At 41.1% G+C, this 25,251-nt stretch overlaps 1 protein-coding gene across 1 annotated transcript in view; it reads right to left on the bottom strand.

Moving 5' to 3' along the window:
- The window catches only part of DKK2 (dickkopf Wnt signaling pathway inhibitor 2), a 101,250-nt gene extending 77,371 nt beyond the window's left edge, over nt 1–23,879 (bottom strand). Inside the window, exons 1-2 of the mRNA XM_087437214.1 lie at nt 23,658–23,879; nt 22,497–22,679 (exon numbers count right to left, since the gene is read on the bottom strand). Of these exons, the coding sequence (XP_087293340.1) occupies nt 22,497–22,679; nt 23,658–23,879 (405 nt within the window). The remainder of the gene's footprint in view (nt 1–22,496; nt 22,680–23,657) is intronic.
- Between the last annotated feature and the right edge of the window lie 1,372 nt (nt 23,880–25,251).

Here is a 25,251-nt window from a genome sequence, read left to right as displayed (position 1 = left end):
CTAAGTACACGTCAGTGCTTCCGCAAATCTTTCACTATTATCCATTTCAGCTAAATCCAGTATTTAATTTAAACATCCTTTATAAGAGAAGATGGGGCATTTGTCTTATTTCTGTATTCTCAGTTCTAGAACAGTACTTATCCCATAGAAGGTTCTCAATAAATATTGGTTAAGAGACTAAATGTGGGGTTCAGCCTTAGTAAGAGCTGTTAAGTCTCAGCAACTAGAACATTAAGCTAAGGATAATGGACCAAGTTGCCTTCCTAGCTCTCCTGTTAAGTTCTGAAACTGCTAAAAGTTTTCTATTTACTTTGCTCCGAACCACTGGAAAAGAAAGACCAAGAGTTTTCACAAGAAAGTTGTTCTCAAAGTTTTGAGTCTAAGGCCCCTATTTGAGTCTTAAAAACTATTGAGGCCCCAAAAAGCTTTTGTTTATGTTTGTTGTATCTATCCATAGTGACCATATTAGAAGTTAAAACTTTAAAAAATATATTTATTATATTTATATAAAATATTACATTAAAAAATAACAATAAGCTCATTATATGTTTACGAAAAATAACTATATTTTCAAGAACAGAAGAAAAATGTAGTGAGAATAGTGGCATTATTTTACATTTTTGAAAACCTCTTTAATGTCTGACTTAGTAGAAGTCAGCTGGATTCTCTTATCTACTTCTGCATTTAATTTCTTGTGATATGTTATTTTGGTTGAAATAAAGAAAATTTGTCTTCACACAGACATGTAGTTTGAGGGGGGAGGAGAATTTTCATAGCTTTTTCATATAATTGTGAATATTCTTCTTTAATTATTACACCAAAACTTGACAGATGGAAGTTTCTTAAAGGTCGGTTGCAATGTGGAATCTGAAACCATATCAATGAACCTTTCATACTCCATTACACCAAAATCCTTTGGGTTACTTTGCATGATGATTTTGCAATATCATCCATTGATCATTTAGAAAATGTTGGTTCATGGAGTTATGCAGACCTTGAAAGACAAAATCTTATCATGGCAACAAATGTCATGAATTATTTTCCTTGAAGTAACAGGTTCATTTCTGAGAAAATACTTGCTAAGCCTGAATAACCACAGCTAGCATTTCAGTCATTCTTTCAGGTAAAAAAATGATGTTCCTGAAGAAAAGCAGTTGGTTCAACTTGCACCTCAAAGGTTGCAGTCATGTTACAGTATGCAGCAAAAGTGCTTGAATGTTCAAAAGGTATGTACTCAAGCGTCAAGATGTAATACAATTAATTGACTTTTACTGCTTCATCAAGGACACTCTTAAGGGGAAGTGTCATACACATATGTATGTGTGTGTGTGTGTATAATTTTATGATGAGTGTGTTAATGAAGAATACAATGGCTACTGGTAGAATCTGGTGCCAGGATCTTGATTTGAGCTAAGGCAACAGCAATTTTACTCACCATCGTTTTGCACCAACAATAATAAATGTCAACAATGAAAAAAGGCAAATAACATCTTAGTGTTATTATGAAAAGTGTTTTGACCTTTCAGAATTCTTGAAAGGGTCCTGGACGTACCCAAGAGTCCATGGACCAAACTTTGAGAACCACTAGCAAAGGCAACTTTTTTACGTCAATAAATTAGAAAGAGTAATTTTCCATTTTGCTCTTAAAGAGAAGAGTTACAGCACCCATCCCTACCATCTTTAGACCAGGGAGTTGCCAACTAGATATAACTTACCATTTCAATAACAAAATCATTTTAACTACTCTCTCCAAGATGCAAAATGCTTAAAAGCCAAACTGCTGAAAGATCTCACACCCCATGTATATAATATTGCTGAACGGAGAATTAAATACAGACTTTAAAGAGATTTCAACCTTTTTTACTACAGCTTAAGAATTATCACCTACTCGACCAGCAGAGTTCTCAAGGAGCACGTAGGTTTCATAACATGCCCAGTGGAACAATTCAGCAGCAATTTTTTTGTAGATGTGATTAAAATAAACTTCATCTAGAATTTGTCAGTTTCAGTGTTGAGATCTTAAAATTCATTATTCTCATTTATTATAAGTAATTTCATCTCTATCCAATATCCTAGGATGTTACTGCAATAAGATAGATATATGTTTTGCAGAAGGTTTTTTTTATTGGAGCCATGAATGCTTTTCTAAAAGAAAAAAAAAAAAAGTCTCTAGATGCTGGGTTCAGTGGAAAACACCCAAAACCATTATGTTTTCAGAGATGATGAGTAAGCAGAGGGATATCCAGGTTCATGTATGAGGGGAATATGCCAGAAGGTGGGGATGTGAGAGTGGGACAAGTGTTCACCATTGGTTGGGAAAGAAACTCTTAAAAACTTTAACCACATCCTCTACGGTCTGAGTCCTGCTTTTACACAACTTTGTCTAATACTGTTTATCACAGTGTTGTCAACATCTGACCTCTAAAAGTTGCTTTTAAAGTGACACATTTTAGAGGATGTGCTCAGACATATTTACCTCTCTCGACTCTCATCTGCAGAGATCCCACCTGAATGGAAGATCCCTAAGTTGTACAAGATTCTCAGATCTTTCTTTTGTATTACCTTTAATTTTTTTATTTCTTAAATGTCTTAAAATATATTTGATACATGCAAAATATATTTAAATATTTGTAAGTTATCAAACACGACCTTGAACCCACCATCCCACTCAAGAATTAGAACAATAACTTGCCTCTGTTTAGTATATCTCCCATATGCCAAGCCCCTGACTCTCTCCAAAATTAACACTATCCTCAATATTATATATGTATTTTTTTCTTTCTGTCACTAGCCATTATATTTCAAAGCTTCATTCATGCTTACTTATAGCTATAGTTCATTTATTTATTTTACTGCTCCATAACACTCCATGGTATTAATCCACCATAATGTATGTACTCATTCTCTCATCGATGAACTGGTTGTTTCCTGTTTTTTTATATTACAAGCAGTGTTGCTATAGCCCTTTTTATACATATCATCTGGTGCACGTAAATAAGCATTTCTCTGGGTTATATTCTTAGGAGTAGAATTGCTAGGTCATAGAACATACGAATGTTCAGAATTACAAGATATTTCCAAGTGGTTGTAGTGATTTCACTCCCATGAACAGTGTATTAAAGTTCTACATATTCTCCTACACACTTGGTATTATCAAATTCTTAATTTTTGATCATCCAAGGTATATAAAATGGAAGGTCAATATCTTAATTTGCATTCTTTTCACTACTAATAAGACTGAGGCTCTATTCAAATATTTATTGGCCATTTTATTACTCTTCTGTTAAATGCTTGTTCATGTGTTTTTCCCATTTATATTGGGTTGTTTAGCTCCATTTTAATTCCTTGTTGATTTATAGGAATTTCTTGAATATTCTGGACACTAATCCTTAGTCATACCAGATCTGGGTTGACCATCTGCACTCATACATCTCCCATTTAGAGGCCTGTTTTCTACTTTCTTTATGCCGTCATTGGGTAGGCCTGTACTATTACTTTTAATGTAGTCAAATTTATTATCTTTTTCTTTTGGTTAGTGTCTTGCTTAAAAAAATCATTTCTTACCCAAGATTTGAAGGATATTTGCTATATTTTCTTCTAAACATTTTACATTTTTTTCTTTTTACTTATAAACACTAATCCATTTGGAACTGATTTTTGTATGCAGTAAGGTAGTGTTACAGCGTCGGTCTTTTCCTTATGGATACTCAGTTTTTCCAACATGAGTTCTTAAATAGTCCCTCCTCCTTTCAATGATCAATGTCTCAATCTATATCTAGGCTCTCTAGTCTGTTTCATTGGTTAATTTGTCAATACCCCAGTGTTAATTAATATATCTTTGTATCTTTCATCTCTCTTGAGACACATATTCTAAGTCTTGTAAATACGATTACAGAGTGACCTGAACTTTAGACAAAAGAAGATACTTGTAGTTGCTAAAATGAAATACAATTTTCTTCAAATGTCTAAGTACCAGTATGACAGACAAATCATGTTGATAATATACAGGAACATTAAAGGAGAGAAATTTAATTCCCATGATCAAAATTGGACTACGATAAATGGAGTGATAACAATATCATAATACCTCTTGTGTGATATTTTTTCCCCAACCCCAAACAATAAATAAGGCTTGCCCTCTCAAAGAGTCAAATTGGAGGAAAGTTATTTGAAAGTCTGAGTCTGAGGAGCGAAATCACATCTCAATATAAGACTATTAGGGAACAACACGGCCAATCAAAGAAATCATTCTCCTTGTCTGTTTAGCATCCACTGCTAGCTATATGTGTACATAACATAGGAAAAAACTAAAACAAAACATTTGGAAGGTATCAAGGAAACACAACAAATACATGGGTTTTGATGTTGTCTAGTCACTAAAAAAATGATTGAGGAATCCAGTCTTACTAAAAAAGAATAGGATTTACAAAGTGTTTTATAGGGTATGGTTAATAAATGTCACTTGAATAATTTTTCCTGACCTGGTAATGGCTGACTTGATGATTGAATTGGTTTCCAGAATATAAAATTTTTTAATGTTCTAAATGTATACAGATAAAACACCTCTTAGACTATAAAATAAATATGTTTCTCACATCTGTATGAAGTTATTTTCTTAGGAAGGTCTGCTCTGGCCTGTGTGTATCTTGTTCAGCCTAATTTAAATTTCTAAGTCACTTTTCTGTGAGCTACTGGTAACTCACACCTTTGTAGAGATGCCTGTTTTGATCTATGGATATATTTTGAAGATGGAGCTAAGGGGCTTTCCTGATGGGCTGAATGTGAGTGTGCGGGAAAGAGAAAAGTTAGAGATGAATCCAAGACTTCCGCTTGAGCAATTATAAAAATGGATTTGCCATCAAATGAGATGAGGAAATACATGGGAGCAGCAGGTTTGGAAAAGGGAAAACACGAGATTTTGATATGGTAGGTATAAAATAGCTCTTAGTGGAAATGTTAGGTTGATACTTGGATATATTATTCTGAAGTTCAAGAGAGAGGTTTTGCCTGGAGATATAAATATGGGACTCATTGGCGCATGGTGGTCTTTAAAGCCACAAGACCATTCAGTCACAAAGGGAATGACCATAGGTGGCAATACACATCATCCTGAGAGCAGGCCAGTTCCCTTGTTCAAGAAATAATAAAATTAGTTTGTCATGATTTATTCTAAGTAAACCTGTGTTATTTCTTACATATGTCTATTTCCCTAGGTACTTAATTTTATAATCTCCTTTGTAATGTAGTCCAGAACCAGTATCAAATTCATCATTCTATAAAATAAACCTTCACTTTTTGAAGATCAGAATGTCTCTTCCAATTATATGATTCCTTTTAGATCAATGGCAATGGTTGAATTATCTTAATGCAGTGGGATGAAATCACTTCTGGGTAATAAACTTCTAGTTCCCTCCTGAGCTGAGTAATTATATCTGCTTCTCTAAAGGCAGAGCCAAGCAATTTTGTAGGGCACACTTGAGCGAAGAGCAGTAGCTTTTAATAAATGAGACATAATTTTCAAAACTATCTTTTGAGAAAGAAAGAATCAGAGACAGGGCAAGAACACTGTCTAACGTTGTAAATTGTCGCACTATCTACTTCCTTCGTTATTTCCACTAAAGCTTTTCTTACCGTATGCCATATTCATTACGAGCAGTTGTTAGAGGCAGCTGTTACTAAGACGGAAGGAAATGGGAAAGTTCTTAAATATTGTGTTCTTTAAAAAACAAACTTCAAAACATCTGGGCTCTGCACTGAGGAATATTTTTGGTGAGTCTGAAATGATTATGCAAAAGATTATGCAGAAGGAACAGCCACTAAATTTCTCTTTTGCCTACATTTTTGAAATCTCCTTTTACATTGACAGTAGTTTTTGTCAAATGCTATGAAAAGTTTAATGAATTTGTCTAGTTTTCCTCATTTTTAAACCCTTGAAGGTTACTTAACATTGGAATGTGGTTGCCCAATATTTGCCAATGATTGGAAAAGCCGCCCATTTTACGGACAATTTTTAGCTTCATTTGTTTGTTTATTACAGCACCAATTTCTGCTTCCGAGGGACTTCCCACCCTTCTGAGAAGTACCTAAACTTCAGAGAGGTGAAGGGAGGAGATGGAATGACAAAACACAACACAAAAGAGGAAATCAAAACCAAAATGTTGGCCCAGAATCTTAGAACGAACTCCACGCCCTAGCTCCCAGTTAAATATGAGCTGGAGGGTTATCACCTTCGTGAGAGCTGGTCTTGTGAGGCCAGTATGTCTGTTGTCACTGGAAAAGAGCATAGCCAAGTCATGCTTCCCAATGGAGGAAAGTGTGGTGTCAGAATTCCAAGAAGGTGCAAATCAGGACACCTGTGCGCCAGAGCAGCGCAGCTGCACATACGGGCCAGCCAGGGCTGCAGGGCGCCACCTGCTCAGCGCGTGAAATGCCAGCTTCTCCGCTGAAGATGGGGTTGAAGCATGGGATTCTTTACAGAGAAAGCACAGCTCAGCCGTGGCATCCTTAGCCTTTCTCATGTTTTAAAATAAACAATTTTAGGAAGAGGGATTAAAGGCTTATGTCTGAGAGATGACAAGTAGGGTGTAGTGCTAGCTCCAGAAGAATGGCCTCAGAAGTCCTCCTTCAGATCGGCATTTGGCTTTTTATTCTGGTGACGGATGAAGTATGACTTTAGCTCTCAGAAAATCCCAGGTGCTAAGCATGTGCACGTTCCAAAAATGCTCCATGCTCCTGTTGCCGGGTTTGCAACAATCACACCAATGAGAGAATGTCTCTCTTCCCGAGTCCTTCTAAATGTAGTGGGACATGTGGCCCACACCTCGACTTCCTGCTCATTAATGGAAGTCTGGTCAGAGAAAACACGGTGGACAAGCCAGGATCTACTGAAGAATTAGTATTAATTGCCTTTTCCCCCCACTAAAACTGATATCTAGAAGAACTGACACTCACCTTTTTGCAATTTTGGGGGCTGAATTTCCAACAAGCTATCCTTAAAGTCCTTGTTTGACAATCGGTTACCTTTTAGTAACCATTAGTAATGATCAGATATTTAAAATGTTTTTTTTTTCCTTTAATGGAAATTTATAGTGTGTTTCCCTTGAAGATTATGGCAATTTTGGTTTCCTCTTCAGAGGCAAGAAGACAGGGACTTTGATTATGTTTCTAGAGTTTCCAGGCACAAAAATTCTAAGTTGCTAAGCTCCTAAAACAAAACAACATAAAACCCCAATATGGGGAAAACAATCTCCTTCATTTTTTTTTTCTCAGCTTGGTAAGGAAATGGAAAGGAAACTTAGATTTTAAAATACACCTGTAGTTGCAATATCATCCTGAAAATGCAGTAACTATGACAAAGATTTCACAAATCCCATTCAATAGATCCCAATTTGACCCAATCAGAATATTCACCTTAATTTTCAGGGACTTGAACCAAGAACTCATAATCTTAATTAAGCCAAGAACGTAGACTGACTAGAGAAATTACTCACAATTCAGATTAAACACCACTGATCATTTTTCTTTCTTGTTCATGCAAGACCTGCTTCAGCAAAACATGCTTTTAGATTTCTGTATAATTAAAAAATATTTTGTAAAAGGAATGAAGTATGTAAAAGAATAATCAGACACTTTCTAAACTAATTTCCCATGGAGTTGTGACAGTCTCTAGTTTCAGTGATCAGATTATGTCTCTCCACTTTCTTTGTTTATCCATTTTTTAAAAAATTTTTATTCTCCCATACCCCACCGCCTGACTGTGGCAACCATCAATCTGTTCTTCATAACTGTAAGCTTGGTTTCTGTTTGTTTTTGCTTTTAGATTCCACGTATGAGATCACATGGTATTTGTCTTTCTCGGTCTTACTTCACTTAGCATAATGCCCTCAAGGTCCATCCATGTTGTCACAAATGGCAAGATTTCATTCCTTTTTGTGGCTCAATAATATTCCATCATACATATGTACCACATCTTCTTTATCCATTCATCCATCCATGGACACTTAGGTTGCTTCCAAGTCCTGGCTATTGTAAATAATGCTGCAATGAACGTGGGGATGCGTATATCTTTTCGAGTTAGTTTTAGTGCTCTTCTGATAAATACCTAGAAGTAGAATTGCTGAATCATATGGTAGTTCTATTTATCTGAGGAATCTCCTTTCTGTTTTCCATGGTGACTTCACCAATTTACATTTCCACCAACAGTGCACAAGGGTTCCCTTGTCTCCACATCCTCTCCAACACTTGTTATCTTTCGTTGTTTTGATAAGAGCCATTCTAACAGGTGTGAGGTAATATCTCATTGTGGCTTTGATGTGCATTTCCCTGATCATTAATGATATTGAGCATCTTTTCATGTATCTGTTGGCCATCTGTATGATAGCCTGTGACTTGATGGCCATCTGAATCTCATTCACTTTTACAAATTAAAAAAAAAAAAACACTTCAGTGGTCTCTCCACTTAACTCGGCAAGGCAAAACTATTCTACATTAAAACTGTAACCAGTTAACTCTGAGTTTGAAGCTGAGCCATCATGGGACCACGGATACTAAATGTTGAGTTTACTCATAATGTATATGGTCACTTTTCCAGCATCTTCCTTCTTGCCTGACTGCCTTTCTCAAACATTTACTGAGTTCTCTGCACATGTAAATACAGAGCATGTGCAGGGTATTGAGAAGGTTAAGTGAGATAACATAAAGTAGGTGCTCAACGAATGTTAGTTGTCCTATCTTCTAGGAGCAAGGCGCTATATGTTGCTCAGATATCCAACCACACTAATGCTGGCTGTAGGCAGTGCTAGGAATGTAGTGCAGAGGTATAGTGACACCAGGTTTAGTATCAGACTGCATTACCCGTGGAAAGGCGATGATCTTGGTGTGGAGGTTGGCCTGTTCATCGCACTTGATTTTATGCTTGAGTGACAAGTCGCTTTCCGTTACGCTCTTCCTTTCCTTTCCATACATCTTAGCTTCAGAATATCACTCTGTCAAGTCCTTACACTAAATCTCTTTATGATGATTGCTGTAGGCTCTTCACTGAGGATGCAATTCTTAAAGCTAAGAGCATGGATTTGAAATCAATAATTTGTCCCTTGTTCTGACCACTCTGCCTTGATTCCCTAAGATATTTTAAGCAGTCCTTGAAAATGCAGAACATCTTGGTACCAATCACCAGAGCATTCTCTCCATTTAGTCTCTGACTCTCCCAAAAGTAGACTCTTTTAAAAAACAGAATTACTGATGAAGTTGAGCTATACTCTCTTTTATTATGTTTACTGAGAACCAGAATTATATTTTTTGCTATTACTTAATTTTTTAAGTGCCAGGTCATCAACTGTATTTGCTTTTTTGTGTTGAAAGCTTGTATTTTCTAACAAGACAATTTACAGAGCACACTCCAATCCAATTTGTGAGCAACACTGGGATGGCTGTGGCATAAAGCCTGAGTGTTGGTCATTGGTGCTTTTAACAATGAGAACCAACAGAGACTAAAATTCAGTTACAATGTGTTGCAGCTGGTGTGGCCAGGACACCATTGGAAACATAATTTCAAGAAGATTTTTCTTGTTAAAAAGCCATTTCCTTCTTTTTTTTCTTTTTTTTTTTTTTTGTGAGGAAGATCAGCCCTGAGCTAACATCCATGCCAATCCTTCCCTTTTTGCTGAGGAAGACCGGCCCTAAGCTGACATCTACTGCCAATCCTTCTCCTTTTTTTCCCCTTTTTCTCCCCAAAGCCCCAGTAGATAGTTGTATGTCATAGTCGCACATCCTTCTAGTTGCTGTATGTGGGACGCCACCTCAGCATGGCTGGACAAGCAGTGCGTTGGTGCACGCCCGGGATCCAAACCCAGGCCACCAGTAGCGGAGCATGAGCACTTAACCGCTAAGCCACCGGGTCGGCCCCCAAAAGCCATTTCCTTTGGAAGAGCGTTGGGAAGATAGCAGTAGGCCAAATAGGCAAGCAAGGAAATTTGCAAGGATGTCCAAGAGCACTTTGGAAGCATTGTATTAATTTGAACAATTGCAGGAACATTTTTACTGAGTTAAGTGGTTTAGCTTTTTCTCGGAAATTTTAATAGAATGTGTTTGCATTAAAAAAATAACTTTTGACAGACTTTTATTTTTATTCTTTTGGCCTCAGCCCACTCATTTTCTCTAACAAGCCACGCATGAAGTAACATGTGTCACCAGCCTGGGCTCTAGGGAATTGCACTGGGCCTGATTCGTTCCCGCCTCTTCTTTCAGGAAAAGAGTGGGTTTTGGATTGGGGACATATTGCTAGCTTGTGCTCATTAACTGCTTCCTGGACATCATGATTCTCTGAGAATAGCAACCATGTTACATAAATTCTGACCAGGTTCTGCCAACGGACAACATCTGATTAGAAGATAAAATTACACATAAACATTGTTTAATTTTGAGACTATAAAGGCAACCGAGGATCTTCCGTCCTAAAACAGTCAACACTGAAGGGTTTACGGTGTGAGCACACCATCCATCCCACAGCTCAGGTTGTCTTGTGCAGCTTTTCGGAAGTATTTTCAGAAACGACATCTCACTTCTTTGACATCCTCATCTCTGCAGGGTTTATTTGGTTTATGGAAATGACACAAAGCCACTCAGAGCCAAGTATTTTGAATGTGGTGTGTTAATCAATATGCATAATGTTATTTATGGTCATCAAGTTATGGCCTAGAATAAATAACCACGTAAGCTACGTGTGAAGTTAGCTTCAAAAGAAAAGTCTAAAGGACAGTGCCCAAGGAACAAGATTTCTGCAATGACTAATTTGGAAAAACAATGTTTGAGTGTGCTTGTTTAAAAAAACCTATGAGATCATTTTAAACTTGCATCATTATCAAGTTTCTTTCTTTGATATAGTTCAGCACACACACTGTCCCTCTGCCCCACCTGTACTAAGACCTTGTCCTCCTTACTCAACACACCCCTCCACCAATCCACTCTGAGGCTACCAGACTCGGGCCTTCCCACTTTGGAAGCGCAAACTTCGATATTTAGTTGTAGGGCAACTTTGTTATTTTCTGTGAGGAAGCTCATCCCTGAGCTAACATCTGCCAATCCTTCTCTTTTTGCTGAGGAAGACTGGCCCTGAGCTAACTTCCTCCACCTTATGTGGGACGCCCCCACAGCATGGCCTGACAAGCGGTGCGTCGATGTGCACCAGGGATCCCAACCCGGGCCGCCAGCAGCGGAGCGCGTGCACTTAACTGCTACGCCCCGGGGCCGGCCCAACAACTTTGTTATTTCTTACCATGCTTCTAATTCCTTGTAAGCCTGCCTCTTCCCACTGATGTTTCTTTAGTGCTTTGCAAATGACAAAATTAGGATCAGACTTCCTCAGGGAACAGTGAGGCATTTAAAGAGGAAAAAAGAATAAAAATTTAATTCCTTCTAAAGTATTTGGAAAAGAAAAGGCAGACACCACCTCTTTACATTGTCACCATAATATCCAACACGAACAGACCTTTTCATGACTGTTTACGGAGATAATCTTACTCTTCCAGGTCAGCCTTACCATCCATCAAGGGAACCAGAGTGTCATCTGTGAAGAATGACTAAAATAACCTGATTACATTTTCTGTGAACGAGGAAGAGTTTGACATAGAGATTGATATCCGGCTTTGTTTTATTCATGCTTCACTTGCAGCAGAAAGCAGAATGTTCCCATTCTTTACGTAATTAAAGTTAAGATAACTAAGAGATGCAATACAAGTGTTCATCCTTAGAAATCTTTATAAAAAGGAAAACTCATCAAGTTGTACAGTTCTAATATTGTACTGGAAATAGAGGCATGAACTAGACAATTTCTGGGTGCCTCTTTCAACCTTAAAATTCCAACTGGATTCCACAAGAAGACCACATTTGTTTTTCTGGGTACCTATACCAATGATCCAGCATAGCATACGTGTCTAATCAATGTTTGTTGACTGTGATCATAGCATTTAATACACCTAAAAAGTAAGTAAGCAATTAGCAAGTTGACTGGCTCACCTGAAGAATTTAATCACATCTGAATTTTGAAACGTACCAGTAAAAAGTCTCTAGCTGGTTTCCCTGGCCTCCAATTTATACGAGGCAGCAGCACAGCACAGTGATTGAGCACAGAGACTCAAGTAAGACTGGTTGGCTTTAAATGCCAGCTCTGCCACTAATCCACTCATTGGTTGTGCAGACCCCGGGACAAAGTGGAGAGAAACAAGATAACTCGTGACAGTATGTGCGATGTTGACAAGTTTAGACTTCATGCTCTAGAAATGGACGTAAGATGGAGAATAGCCTGATCAGATTTTTACTTTAGAAATCTCACTTTAGAAGTAGTGTGGAGGATGGTTTGGAGAAGTCCAAGACTGTTACAATACTGTAATAGTCCATTGGGAAATGATAATGGTCTGAATCAAGGCAAGGCCAATTGGGATGACAATAAAAAAGATCAGCAAAAGGGATCAATATTAGGGAACTGGTAGAATCCCATAAAGTAGAGAATTGCTTAGGAGCAGGGATAGACAGCAGGAAGCCTAGACCGTTTCCAGCGTGGGCAAATGGTTGGGTGAGATTCCTGCACACGTAACATGAATGATCAGAGTTATTACATTGTTCACTAGGAAACGCCTCCTTAGCAATCAGCTTTGAAAAATACCCACTTTCCTGTCTGAAGAGTTTTTGGCAAAATGCGTTTCCTCTGTCACAGCCCGTATGATTTCACACCCATAAAGCCTGACTTTACAATCGGCTATTTCCCTGAACTTTATCCATTCTGAACCCTGTAATTTATAATGTGCCCAAAATATGACTCTCAAGCTTAGTTTCAGAGCTTTAAAAATACACTTATTTCTATTATCGAGACCCTTAATATGCCTTTCCAAGATGTTTTAAAAATATATAAATAGTAGCACATCTCAGACATGACAGCAAAAAGAGGCAAGGGTCTTCTTGAATGTCGTAGGCAGGATATTCCAACAACAGGCAAGAGAGCTGTGTGTAGCCTGAAGAAACAAAAAATAAAAATCAAAAAACCCTAAGTTTTAATGTGAAAGGTGGAAATATTACTACTGGTACTCAAATTTTTGAAGAAATCCAGGAAAATCAAAACAAGTAAAAAAAGAAAACAAAACCAAAAAACATCTTTCACTTTCAATCTCTCTGCCTATAAAAAAAAAGGCAATCTATAAAAACAAAAACTGAATTTATGATTCCAGAATCACAAAATCCAACTAGATTAACTCATTCTTGAGTGGATTCTGTCTAATTCAAATTTGCCCCTCTTAAACTCAGAGTGGAAAGGTCTTAATTTTGTCTTTCGTAAAACAACTTCTAATGATGTTAATGTAAATAAGCAATGTTTTATATTTTGCAAAGAGACAGGAAAAGACACTATGATTATGACTACCATATTACTGAGGAGAAAACTAAGACTTAAAAGTGTTGGACGATTTCTTCAAGATCCAGCAGGTTAAACTGTGGGCTCATCAGGTCTTCTGAATGTATATCGTGTGCTCTTTCAGATTCACCTGCCGCCCCATGTAGAGACTGTAGCCATCTTCCGCTGCATAGCCTCAGAAATAAAGTATGACGGCACACACACACCCACCCAGAAAGAACAGTACTAATGTGGGATAACAGATGCAGATCAAACATGCCTGAAACCTCCAAGGACCAAACGCAGCATAGTTATCAGTCCCTTCCTCCCAGAAGTGGAGGAAGAGGCAGAGGTCCAGCACACCCCTGGGGGAAGAGGTCACCACATACAGACAGAGGCTGACAAGCACTTGCAGAAGGGAAAGGGGGAGAGGGCTGAGATGGTGGACGCTTCTCTCCATGAAGACCTGCCGGGCTATGCTGTCCACCTCCCTCCCTAGGGCTGACTCCTGAAGGGCCGCTGACCTCCAAGCAGAGAGCCCTGAGTTTCCTGCGGGGCAAGACAGCAGTTTAACCATCCGTGGTTTTCAAACCACAGGTTTTGATCAATCAATTCCATTCAATTAATGCTGAGTCACGACCAGCATTAAAAAGAGAGACAGAAAGAGGGAGAATAGGGCAGAATAGGGAATAGCACTGAGCAGAACAAAAGGAAAGGACTAAAATAAAAAATGTCTCACTGCCTTACCCATCGTAAGAGTATTCATTTTCGAAACTATTTTTTCAGGAGTGTGTGTACTGGATCACAAGGTAAAATGTATTTCTCTCCATGCATCTCTGTCAGAAAGTTTTAAAACCATTGGCCTATCCGAGATGATGCTTGGACAGAGGTCAAGCCATCCTTTGTCCCGCAGGCCACTGTTATCCCCCTTCTGTCGTGTGCTCCTGCAGTCCCGATGCAGACTCTCTCCTGCCAGGCTTCTAGCTAATCATGTCATTAAAGTATCATGACTGAAGAAGAGAGCCAGGACAGTACAGTCAACCCACTTCTTTTCACTAGTTTTGTTAAATCCTACTGACACGATTGCCATCATGCCATTGCAGCTGGTGTTCGTCTGACCCGGGGCACCTTTACCAGGCTCTTTGACTGCCTTGAGAAATCAGAAAGCTCTGTTGTCCAACTCCAGACAACTTGAAGTCAGACACAAAAGACTTAATTTTTGATATGGGGATTTTTTGCTTGTTTGTCTCTGGAAGGACTTCCAAACAGTTGAGCAGGCAAGGGGGCTCAGAAGTTCTGTCAGGCTAAAGGTGGTTAGCTGCATATGTGACAAATGACTGCAAAGAAGGAAATCACATCAGCAGAGGAAAGTGGAACAGAAGGAAAGAGGGCGTTTGTGAGGTATGCCCCCGTTTGTGGGTAGAAGGTTGTGGAGGAATCAGCAAAAGCAATACAGAGGAATGAGCCAGAAAGGACAAGAGAAACGTGGAACAGTACAGAAGCAAGGGGACCTATTCGGTGTAAAGGGAAGACAACAGGCTGCAGAGAGCAGAGGACAGACGCTGGAAAAAGGCTGTATTTCCAGGGACAAATCAACAAAATGTCGTTAAGCCAAGTTTCAAAGAGTTCAGATGAAGTGAAGCTACAGTGAGCAAGTGAAGACCATTACTTGAATGTGAGCTGTCATTTCAGTTGGTTTCAAATGACAATTTCCCCCTGTCCTCCCATTTGGGTGAAGTTTTTTAGTTCACTTCTAGATAGAAACGCTTATTGGCAAACAGCTGGTTTCCAATATGTTGAAAGAAACATATCACATACTTCAATAAGATGACTTTCGCTCTCAATTTAACATTATTAAAATAATTCCAAATTACCTGAATTTTGAAAAAAATAACTCAAATAAAACAAGAAAAGAAAGAGAAAGGGACGGAATGGGAACAAGGAGCCCTGAATTTCTGAGTCCTCCTGGCAGGACAGCTAACACTCAAAGAGGGTTGTAATCCTCCCAGATTCTCTGACTCTCAGCAAGCTCTCTGAGCCCCAGGCACTGTGCAGACAGTGTCAAGAAATTTGCCTCTCAGAGGCTCTCCTTTTTTTTTTTAAGTAGTGTATTTTCTTTTTTTTCTTTTTTTCCCCCCAAAGTCCCCAGTAGATAGTTGTATGTCATAGCTGCACACCCTTCTAGCTGCTGCATGTGGGACACGCGGCCTCAGCATGGCCGCAGAAGTGGTGCACTGGTGCACGCCCGGGATCCGGCCCGGGCCGCCAGCAGCGGAGCACGCGCACTTAACCGCTAAGCCACGGGTCCAGCCAGCAGAGGCTCTCTGACTTCAGGGAATATCAGATTAATGCCGTTGGCAGCCGACTCAAACATGTTGTTCAATTATTTTTGTTCTTGTGCCTAAGTAATATCACCGTGGTTGTTAGGACCTCCACTTACCGCGATTACATTGCTAATGTCTGACGTACCCTTGCTTCTGCGTAATTTCACCAGTTACTCAACTATGTGCTATTGTCTTACTTTTTACAAGACAACACTGACTTACCATCCCTCTTAATGTTAACATTAAGTGTGTGTGTGTGTGTGTGTGTTTCTTTTGTCTTGCGTTGTGTGTTTTACAAGTGGCGTAACTGAGTTCATTTGTTTCCTCCACGCACACCACATGCGTTCACTTGGTCACCTCTGCCCAGCGTGGGGGGAGAGCAGGCAGCCACTTTCCATTCTGTGCAGAGTGCTTGGACCGGCTTATCTCTGCAACGGTAGGAGTAACAGTGACATCAGCACGGTCGCTAAGTGCTCCTTCCTCCTCCTCCCTGTGGCCCAGTAAGGGAAGTATCATTACTATTATGATTGCTATTGTTATTGTTATCCTATTTTACATATTTTTAAAAAAAAGAACCAGAGATTAAGTGATTTTCCGAAGACACTAAGCTAGTCAGTGGCGAGCCGGGATTTAGAACCTGTTGGAAAACTGTAGTGCTGTGGTGCTGCTACAGAGTGTCTGATTCTCTGAAAGGCAGCCAGGAGGGGTCAAAAGTAAGGAAAAAGGGCGGCAGGCCTGGTGGCAAAGTGGTTAAGTTCAGCAATCTGCTTTGGCGGCCCAGGGTTTGCGGGTTCGGATCCCAGGCAGGGACCTACACACTGCTCATCAAGCCATGTTGTGATGGCGTCCCATATGTAAAGTAGAGGAAGATGGGCGTGGACGTTAGCCCAGGGCCATTCTTCTTCAGCAAAAAAGAGGAGAATTGGCAACAGATGTGAGTTCAGGGCTGATCTTCCTCACACCCACACACACACACAAAAGTAAGGGTAAATGAAAAGCAATAACAGGCTCTAACCCTAGACAATTTCCCCCTCTCCGATCTGACCATCGGACTGTGAGCGTGAGCTGTGTGGCTGAACTGACATAAAGCCATTGTGGAGAGGTCACTGAGAAGACCTCTGCCTCGCTGACACCCATGGGTGACTGGTGGCACTCAGACACAGGGACATGGGTACTGGGCAGTGGGTAGTGGTTGCCATGAGAAAAGAAGAGAAGATAGGATTTATCCCACAGCATTCCCTTCTATTTGGGGCAACACTATAATTTAATGGCAAAGAGTAGAAGAGAGAAAAGGGGTGAGTGTGTGGTGCAGTGTTTTCCTTGATTTTGGGGAACTAACCCTGGCAGGGAGGCAAGAAGAGGCAGAGATGAAAATGATGAATGGCTGGGGAGCCTGCCTTTGTGTTCATGAGGTGCTAACAGACTTGGGCTGCTACAGCTACTGTAGGGCTCAGGTTTTGTTGCAGTTTTTAAGGAAACTAGAGGGATACTCACGGCATTAGAAAATATGAGGGAAGGGTAAAATGAAGGTCCATGTTCCCTCTTAAATCCAGAACAACCTCAGCATATTGTAGCAGCACTGCCCGGTAGTTAGGTAGGCAGTCTCTAACATCAGATTGCTTAGGTTCGTATTTTGGCTTTCTCCACTTACTGCTGTGTGACTTGTACAAATTGCATAACCTCTCTGTGTCTCAGGAAAATTATTGTTATAACATTTATAAAATATTTCATCATTTATAAAAATAAGGAAGATACTAGGACTTGCTTCAAAGGGTTGCCGAGAATTAAATCAAAATGAATTAATTCAAATGAGGCATTTGGACCAGTGCCTGGCCCGGAACAAATAATCAAGAAATGGAACCTCTTGCTATAATTTAATGTGTGTTATAACTACTTGAAAGCCAGTTTAAAGAAATAATATGTCTGAAGATCACTCACTTCTTCCAGCCCCCAGAAGAAAGAACATTCTTATTTCACATGAGAAAGCATCACATGGAGAACGAATATCCTTTAGGAAATGTCTGGATGGAGCCACCACTTTAAGAAATCACCCCTCCTAATTGTGATGTTTCCATTTGATTTGCCACTTAGTGTGCTTATTCACTCACTGATTTTATTTATTTGTTTGTTTAGACAGGGTGGGACAGTTAAAATGTCATACAATTACAAAATATTTACATTTAAGCTATTCTGTGTACCAAATTATAATACATAAATAGAACCAATCCATTAAATTAGACATTGTATATTTAAAAGTACATCCAATGCACATTTCTCTCTTTTATTTGACTGTGGAGGAGAGATAAGTAACTTTTTAAAGTTTACTCCTCTTGTGCTCTTGTTGATTTTATTTTTACATTTATTATTTGGAGCACACAGATAGATCTAAAGTAGTATTAAGATCCCACAAACATAACCTGTTATATAGGTTCAGTGGTTGTGGAATAAGCATTAGAATAATAATTCTGTTTTTAGTGCTACAGAAACTACTTGAGTTAAAATACAATAGTTTAGATATGATACTGAAATCCCTCTGCTGTAAACGTTTCTGATTCGATTTACCATCACAAAGACATAGATTCAAGGGATGATCTCTCCCGAAGGACATCTGCCGAGACGCTGGTGTGAATGACTTGCCCATCGCTGATTTGAACCAAAGAAGTGGGCAGTGACCCAAAGTTGTTAGCACGAGAGACTCACTGGGAAGCCACTTTTGAAAATATTTGGATGGAGACTTTTCTTCCTGCGGACAGATGTTCCGATCAAAACAGTCTCCCATATTTTATATCAGTTGACCTCTTTGCTTGGGAGACTGGTTTACATTTGTCCTAAAAATACACCAATTAGAGAAAAATTGTCGTTCTTCTCTAGTTCCTGGCAAGAATGGACAGAGGAGGGAGACAAAATTAACTTCTGCTTCCCTGAAATGGGAATACTAAATTTTCATCATGCATTTTATTTTTAATCTTTCCATGGAACCGTAAAGCAATCCTATACAATGCCAAAATCTATTAATTAATTAATTAATTAATAACAGTCTTGTTTCCCTTTAGGTTTTGCTTCAGATTTTTTTTTTTAAATGACTCAGTAAGAGGCACAGGCAGACACAAATATCACATAAATCTTTTCAATGATCTGGTAAAGAACCAGGAGCTGCCTTCTCTCCTTTTTACAGATGAGCACAAGTGACCAGAGGTAAATGAAGTACAATGATGTCGAAGGCCAACAGGGAGTCACAGAGAGAAATAAGACTGCAATTCATTTCGATGTTGTATTAATACCAAAGAATGAACAGCCAGAAGAGATTGAGTCTAAAATGGTAAATATATTGAGTATTATAAATGTCCTCTATCATTTAAAAGATGATTTTAATGTACATTTAAAATGACTGTGCAAAGAAGAGGAGGCAGCATATTCTCCTGGAACAGAATGCATCAGCTACCCTTCTATCACACTGCTTTCTCTACTTTAAAAACTGTAAGACTTGAAACATCATGGGGAGGAGTGTGCATCAGAGGGGAGTCCTAAGAAAAACCACGGTGGGATCAAAGCCACAGCTGCAGTGAGTTTAGGTAACCTTGCCCCTTGCTCTCTCTACTCTGCACAAAACTAAAATGATGGCTGCTCATACCCAGATTATCATTAAAATACTTGTCTTGCTATTCACGAGGTAACTTGCCACTTGTGTCAACTGTCAATTCTCTATTATTCACAGTGAAAAAAAGGAACCTTAGCGTGGATTATTTCAAAATCGTTTTAGTTTGGAAAATTTAATTTTAAAAATGATTTGCTTTCCCGATTACATTTGGCATCAGCTGATGTCCAGAGGAGACGGCAGACATTTACTCTCTTGCAGGGGAATGTTCGGCTGGGGTTAAAAAAAAAAGTCATGAATAATTTCAAAAAGTGAAGAGATCACCTGCAGACAACAGGGTCTGTGGTTTATTTCCCAAGCACTTTCGTGAGTGTTTGTGCATGCACATAGATACAGCACTTTTATTAAAGAAAACGCAATATACGAGTATTTGTGCTCTCGAGCCGACTCCCTCAAGCCGCTGTTTCAGGGTAACACGACTTCATCCAAACCACTGTCCTCCAAGTGTCCAAGCGACCGCAGAAAATCATGGAATCTGAATTTCGTTCAGCTAGTTTCAGCTTCTTTTCAGAGATGCATGCCAGGAAGCTTATCTACCCTTAAAATATAATTATTTTCCACAGTTCTACTCACAACTTTTAACAATATTTCAAAATCCTACAGCACTGTATTCAAATTAATCTGTTTGTCTCAAAAAGACAAAGCAAGGAATAAAGACTAAAAGAAGTGATTACGAACTCAAATCCAAAAGGTTTTTCATTCACAGAAAAGTACTTGTGAATTGAAAGGGTAAGTTGATTCTATAAATTGCTTTTTTTAAATTTGTTTTTAAGCCGGCATCTGAGAGTCAATACCCCAAACTCCAGGGGTGGCGTCGAGCAGCGGTGTCCTTAATCAGAACACATTTATCTACTTGATACTGAAATTTTGTTTAAAATTACTTTTGATTTAGGAAATTTGAAATAGTCTCTTTATAAATTTAAATATATAAATATTAACATGTACATATGTTAGTAACAGTCCTACAGCCTAATTTATCCCATGTACATGTATGTACATACACTACCTTATAAAACTTATTGGCAATAGTTGCCAATGGAAAACACTAATGTGAATAATTCAGCAAAATCATTTTTGCTACTTCCGTATCCATCATCTGAATAGCACCACATTCAATTTTCCATATCAGTTTCCATCATAACTCATTACTGTGTCTTTGAAAACAAACATAAGAACAAGAATTTCAACACCTCTGGAGAACAGTGCGTTTTTTCTATGAGCCCTCTAAATCTTTCCTGATTTTCAAAGGCAGCTTTTCCAGAAATGATTTACAAATAATCCACCTTGCCTATGGAACAAGTAGAATTCCTATGAATAAGCATGTCTTCTTTACATGAAATCAGGCTACAGTGAATTGAGAAAACCTTGGGGCTCGTTTAGTCTTATTTTCACTTTTGTAGATTAATGAATTATTAAATGTCTGCAATAATTTATTCTGCAATGGCAATAAATTTTTTTATTTTAATTCTGTATGCTTAAAGTAAATCAGAAAAAATAAATAGATGATTATTTAATTTTCACTTAAGGAAAAGAAGACTGAAGACTAAGTTTCTAATATGCTCACTTGAAGCTGCATCCTACAGTTTCTTGTTCCTGTATTTCTGAAAGGCGAATATTTCAGCAGCATCAATAAGGATGGGGGGAGGGGAGAGAATCAGACTTATTCGGCCTCAGGATGGCACTACATAATTACCTAGTTTGATCAGTTGCCACTTCACTTCCAAACATCTCAATCAATCATATTTTTCTATCACAATGGATAAAAATTCAGCTCAGCTTCATTTCAATTCTAGTATTTTTCTCCACAAAAGGACGTGGCATCCTGCCTTTTGAAAAGTCTTTCTAATTTTCATTCTATTATTGAAAATAAGAGTACTAAGAATTTTGGTCACCACATAATTAGTGGAATAAAGAAGATAAAGAGACCCTAAGTAGTCAAAGAAATCCTCTTCGTACTTGAAAGAAGAGAGATTTTTCCACTTGTTTCTTCATAACAGTACACATTTTTAGATCACTCGCTAAACAAGTGAGAAGCCACAGTATACAAAAGATAATCCTCCCATTTTCCAGCTATCTTCCTGTGAGTCAGCTCAATGTTTTATTTTCTGTGACCATTATCTCTGATAAGTTACAATTTTCTCACAAACCCAACGTCAAACTTTAAGGATCTGGTAGTACAGTTAAGTAAATATAATGAAATATATTCCATAGAACCACTAAGTAATGGAGAGCATATAAGAAATTCAATTCAAAAAGAAAGAAGAAATTCAACTCATTTGTAAAATAAATCAATCAATTTTCAATTTGAAGACGCAAGTGGAGCTGCAACCTCTTCAAGGAGCAGATATTTGGAGAGAGAGCAAAATAAACAGACATATTTTATACATACTTATACACAGATGTACCATTGAAAAATAAAGGATAAGCGAGGTTCTGGGGTGCACTCCCAGTATAGTCCATGTAACCCCATGGCAATGACAGTGCTGACACAACTGATAATTTGGGGAACATCGGGGGTTGGGGCCCAATGGTGACAGAAACAGAAAGTCCTTTACAGAAACTCACAGAACATACACGGAGTAGAATCGAAAGGAACCTCAAAAGAGTATCGGGTCCATCCCTCCTTCCTTGGCTGAACTAAACATCAAGCTCTTTCCACGCTGACAGTGTGGAATTTGAAGTCAGTAGCATTAGAGAAAAGCGTTATGGTGTGGGCTAAGAGCATCCTTCCTTTGTAACCTTTCCCCATCTCATGATGGACTTTTAAGAGAATGTAGTTCATTCCCTTTGAAAACGTCAGGGTGCTTCCGAGGCAAGAGAAAAAAGAGATGAGAGTGGTCATGTAATTGTGGATGTTATGTATACATGTGTGAGAAAGTGCAAAGGAGATGTTTGCATGTAGTATGTATGCCCAGATATAGTTTATTTCCCTTAAGACCTGAAAAAAATCCTGTGATTGCAGACTTCGTATTCCTTTGAGAGGATAGCTGAAATGTTTGACATTTCAAAGCCCAGGAAGCATTCTGGAACTGCAAAACTAGCAAAACTGTCCCCGTCAGAGGGCAGTAGGGGGCCAAGACGGGCCAAGGCTTCCCTCGCTTCCACCCAGGCCTGGCCCCACTGTCAACCTTTACCCTACCGCCTGCACTGGGGGCAGGGGCAATGGAGGGCACCGAGAGAGCGCAGCGCGGCGGCAACGGGCTCCCCTGATGAAACAGAGAACCCCGCACGGATCTGGGGGCAACGAGCCGCTTTCATGGGTTGACAGCTGAGCTGTTCGAGGTGTTGTGCTGTTTGGCAAACTGGCTTTCGGTTTGGCTTCCTACAAAAGGAGCGGAAGGGGGAGCTGTCGTGGTTCCCAGTGCCCACAGAGCCCCATCTCCTGGCCGCCGCGCGCCGGCCACAGCGGGTGCCAAGTGTGCGCGCTCGTGTCTCTGTGTGTGTCTGTTTGTGTAACTGTTTGCATGCGACTGTCAATCTATCTGTCTGTGTGACAGAGAAACGGAGATGCCGGTGGAAAGTTCCCTCTCGCAAAAATGCCCCCGGCGTCTTCCTTGTGGGCACCCAGGTCGCCCGTGCCTCCGATGCTGTCGTTGTCACTTCATTATTCTGCTGTCTCCTGGATTTTTTTATTTACAATCCTACAGGAGTGAGAAATACCGTCTTTTGAACTTCTCTGGGACCTCACATCTTTGAAGGGAGAAAGTGGTTGGGAGGGAAGCAGAACCTGAAAAGGGTAAATTCCCCCTCCAGATTGTAAAATGTAATGGTTAAGAGCCCAGGACCCGGAGTCCGACAGTTCGGGTTGGAATCCCGCTCTGCCACTTACACTAGCGGTGTGACTTGGGCGAATAGCTTCTACTCCGTGCCTCAATTTCTGCCTTTACAGAACGGGGACGGTGACAGCGCCTAGCTCAGAGGGTTGTGAAGATTAAATACATGTAAAACTTTTAGAACAGTGCCTGACACACAATCGTTGCCATGTGTTAGCTATTAACATCATCCTGGGCATCGCCGTGTTAGATTTGGAGAAGGATCATTCTGGCCACTTTCCCCACCGGTTCGCACTAGATCCTGGTGCATGTCCCATGTCCCAAAGCAAGGACAGACCCTAACCCGCCCTTTCCACGCGCTCCAGTACCAGCAGCCACCCAGCCACCCCCGCCCGCGCAGACCTGCTTCAGGGAACCCCTCCCCAGCTGTCGTGCGCGCCACACCTGGGAGCGCACTCGAGGGGCTCAAAGGCAAACGACGCGCGCAAGAGTGCCAGCCGAAGAGTGTATTGGGGGTGTTTTCCTACCTGCCCCAGGTTTTTGCCCTTCTTACTGCCGCCGAAAGCCAGTCCTTGGTATGTCCCCGCAGATCGATTGGCGGCCTGTGCAGGCGTCTCCCCGCCCAGAGAGGACTTGATGGAGTTGAGTTTGGCCCGCGAACTGCCGAGCTGTGAGCTCTCCGCCATCAGCACCGCGGCCAGAAGGAGCAGGCAGCGGGACGAGTCCTTGCCCCACATCAACGCGGCCATCTCCCGGCGAGAGGTCCCCGGGGAGGCGCAGAGCGAGGAGAGATGCGGATGCAAGGGGAAGGAGGACCCCAACTCGGGGCCCCTCACTTGGGGCTCGGGGGCTCGCAGACTCTGTTCCCCTAACCCCACTTGGCTTTGGGGGCCCAGCCCCGGGTGAACTCAGTCTCACGCCTCAGACCTGGAGCGAGCGCGACCCAAACCAGACCCGCTTCTCCACTGGGGCAGGAAGTTCTCAGGAACTGGAAGCAATCAAAAGCGACGCGCCTTCCAGCCAAGAGGGCGTGACCCGAGGTGCAAGAAGACCCAGCCCCGCGGACCGCACCGCTTGCGTGGCTCCTTGCCCCGCACCTCCGCGGTCCCGCCCGGGTCTCCGCGGCCCAGGCCTCCTCCTCCGAATTGCTCAGGAGTCTACACGAGCTCCTTCTTCTCCGGCCTCAGTCGCTTTTCTCTCCTCTGTTCCTTCCCTATCCTTTATATCTCAACCTCTGCAGGACACAAGTCCTCCTTTTCAAAGTTAGCGGGCGCTAGAATGGGGGATCAGGAACCGCCTCCAGACCGGACCCTGCAGGTCTGAGCGAGCCGCGGTCCCCACGCGCGCGCGCAAGGTCGCCCCACAGCGTTGTCCCCGGGGTGCACCCGGCAGCGATGCCCTGGCAGCGGCCCTGCGCTGGCCAGGCCTCCCTCTCTCGGTCTGCTCTCTCACCGCCGCCCCCTGTGCTTTTTATAGCTTCCCACCGTGGGGTTTTTTTCCTCCGCCCCCAATTCAAGAGTGACAAAGAGTGAAAACGTCTCCCTCAACCCCCACGTTCCCGCCCCCTCTTCCCCTTCCCCCGCGGCCGCTCCTTCTGCGGCTTCCCCTCCTGCTTCTGCCTCGTCCCCCTCCCGCTCCTCTTCCGCCCCACAACAACTGAGAAAGTGAGATTCACCCCCAGAGGAGCAGGAGGGCTCCTAATTCCTGACAACAGCTCCAGTGGGTGGAAGGGCCTTTGGCAACAGGAGGAGGGCAAATGTGGAAGTGGAGAGGGGCAAGCTGCCCCCGTGCTTCGGCGCCGCCAGCACCGTTCCTTGGGTCCCCAACCCATGTCCAGGCCCTGACACCGGCAGGAGCACTGCAAAAGCCCTAGAGAAGTGTTAGGGAAGGGAGCGTCCGGGCGTTAATACCGTGTCTGTGCGCACTCACGCTGGGTTTGAGCCTGTGCCTCCCAGGGGATGTGTGAGGCTGGCGCTGTGTTGGTGCGCCAGGGGGTGCCCAACCTATCCGGATGGGGAGAAGAGGACAAGAGAAGGGGAAAGATGCTCCTAGTCTCCTTGCGGGGAGACTTTCTAGTTTAGGACTTTCTAGTCTCCTCCTTCTCCGCCCTCCAGCCCACAC

The sequence above is a fragment of the Ceratotherium simum genome, chromosome 12, assembly GCF_057802395.1.
Source record: "Ceratotherium simum simum isolate JZ-2026a chromosome 12, ASM5780239v1, whole genome shotgun sequence".
NCBI lineage: Eukaryota > Metazoa > Chordata > Mammalia > Perissodactyla > Rhinocerotidae > Ceratotherium > Ceratotherium simum.
Note: the sequence above shows the minus strand (reverse complement) of the source record. Positions and strands in the feature narration are given on the sequence as shown.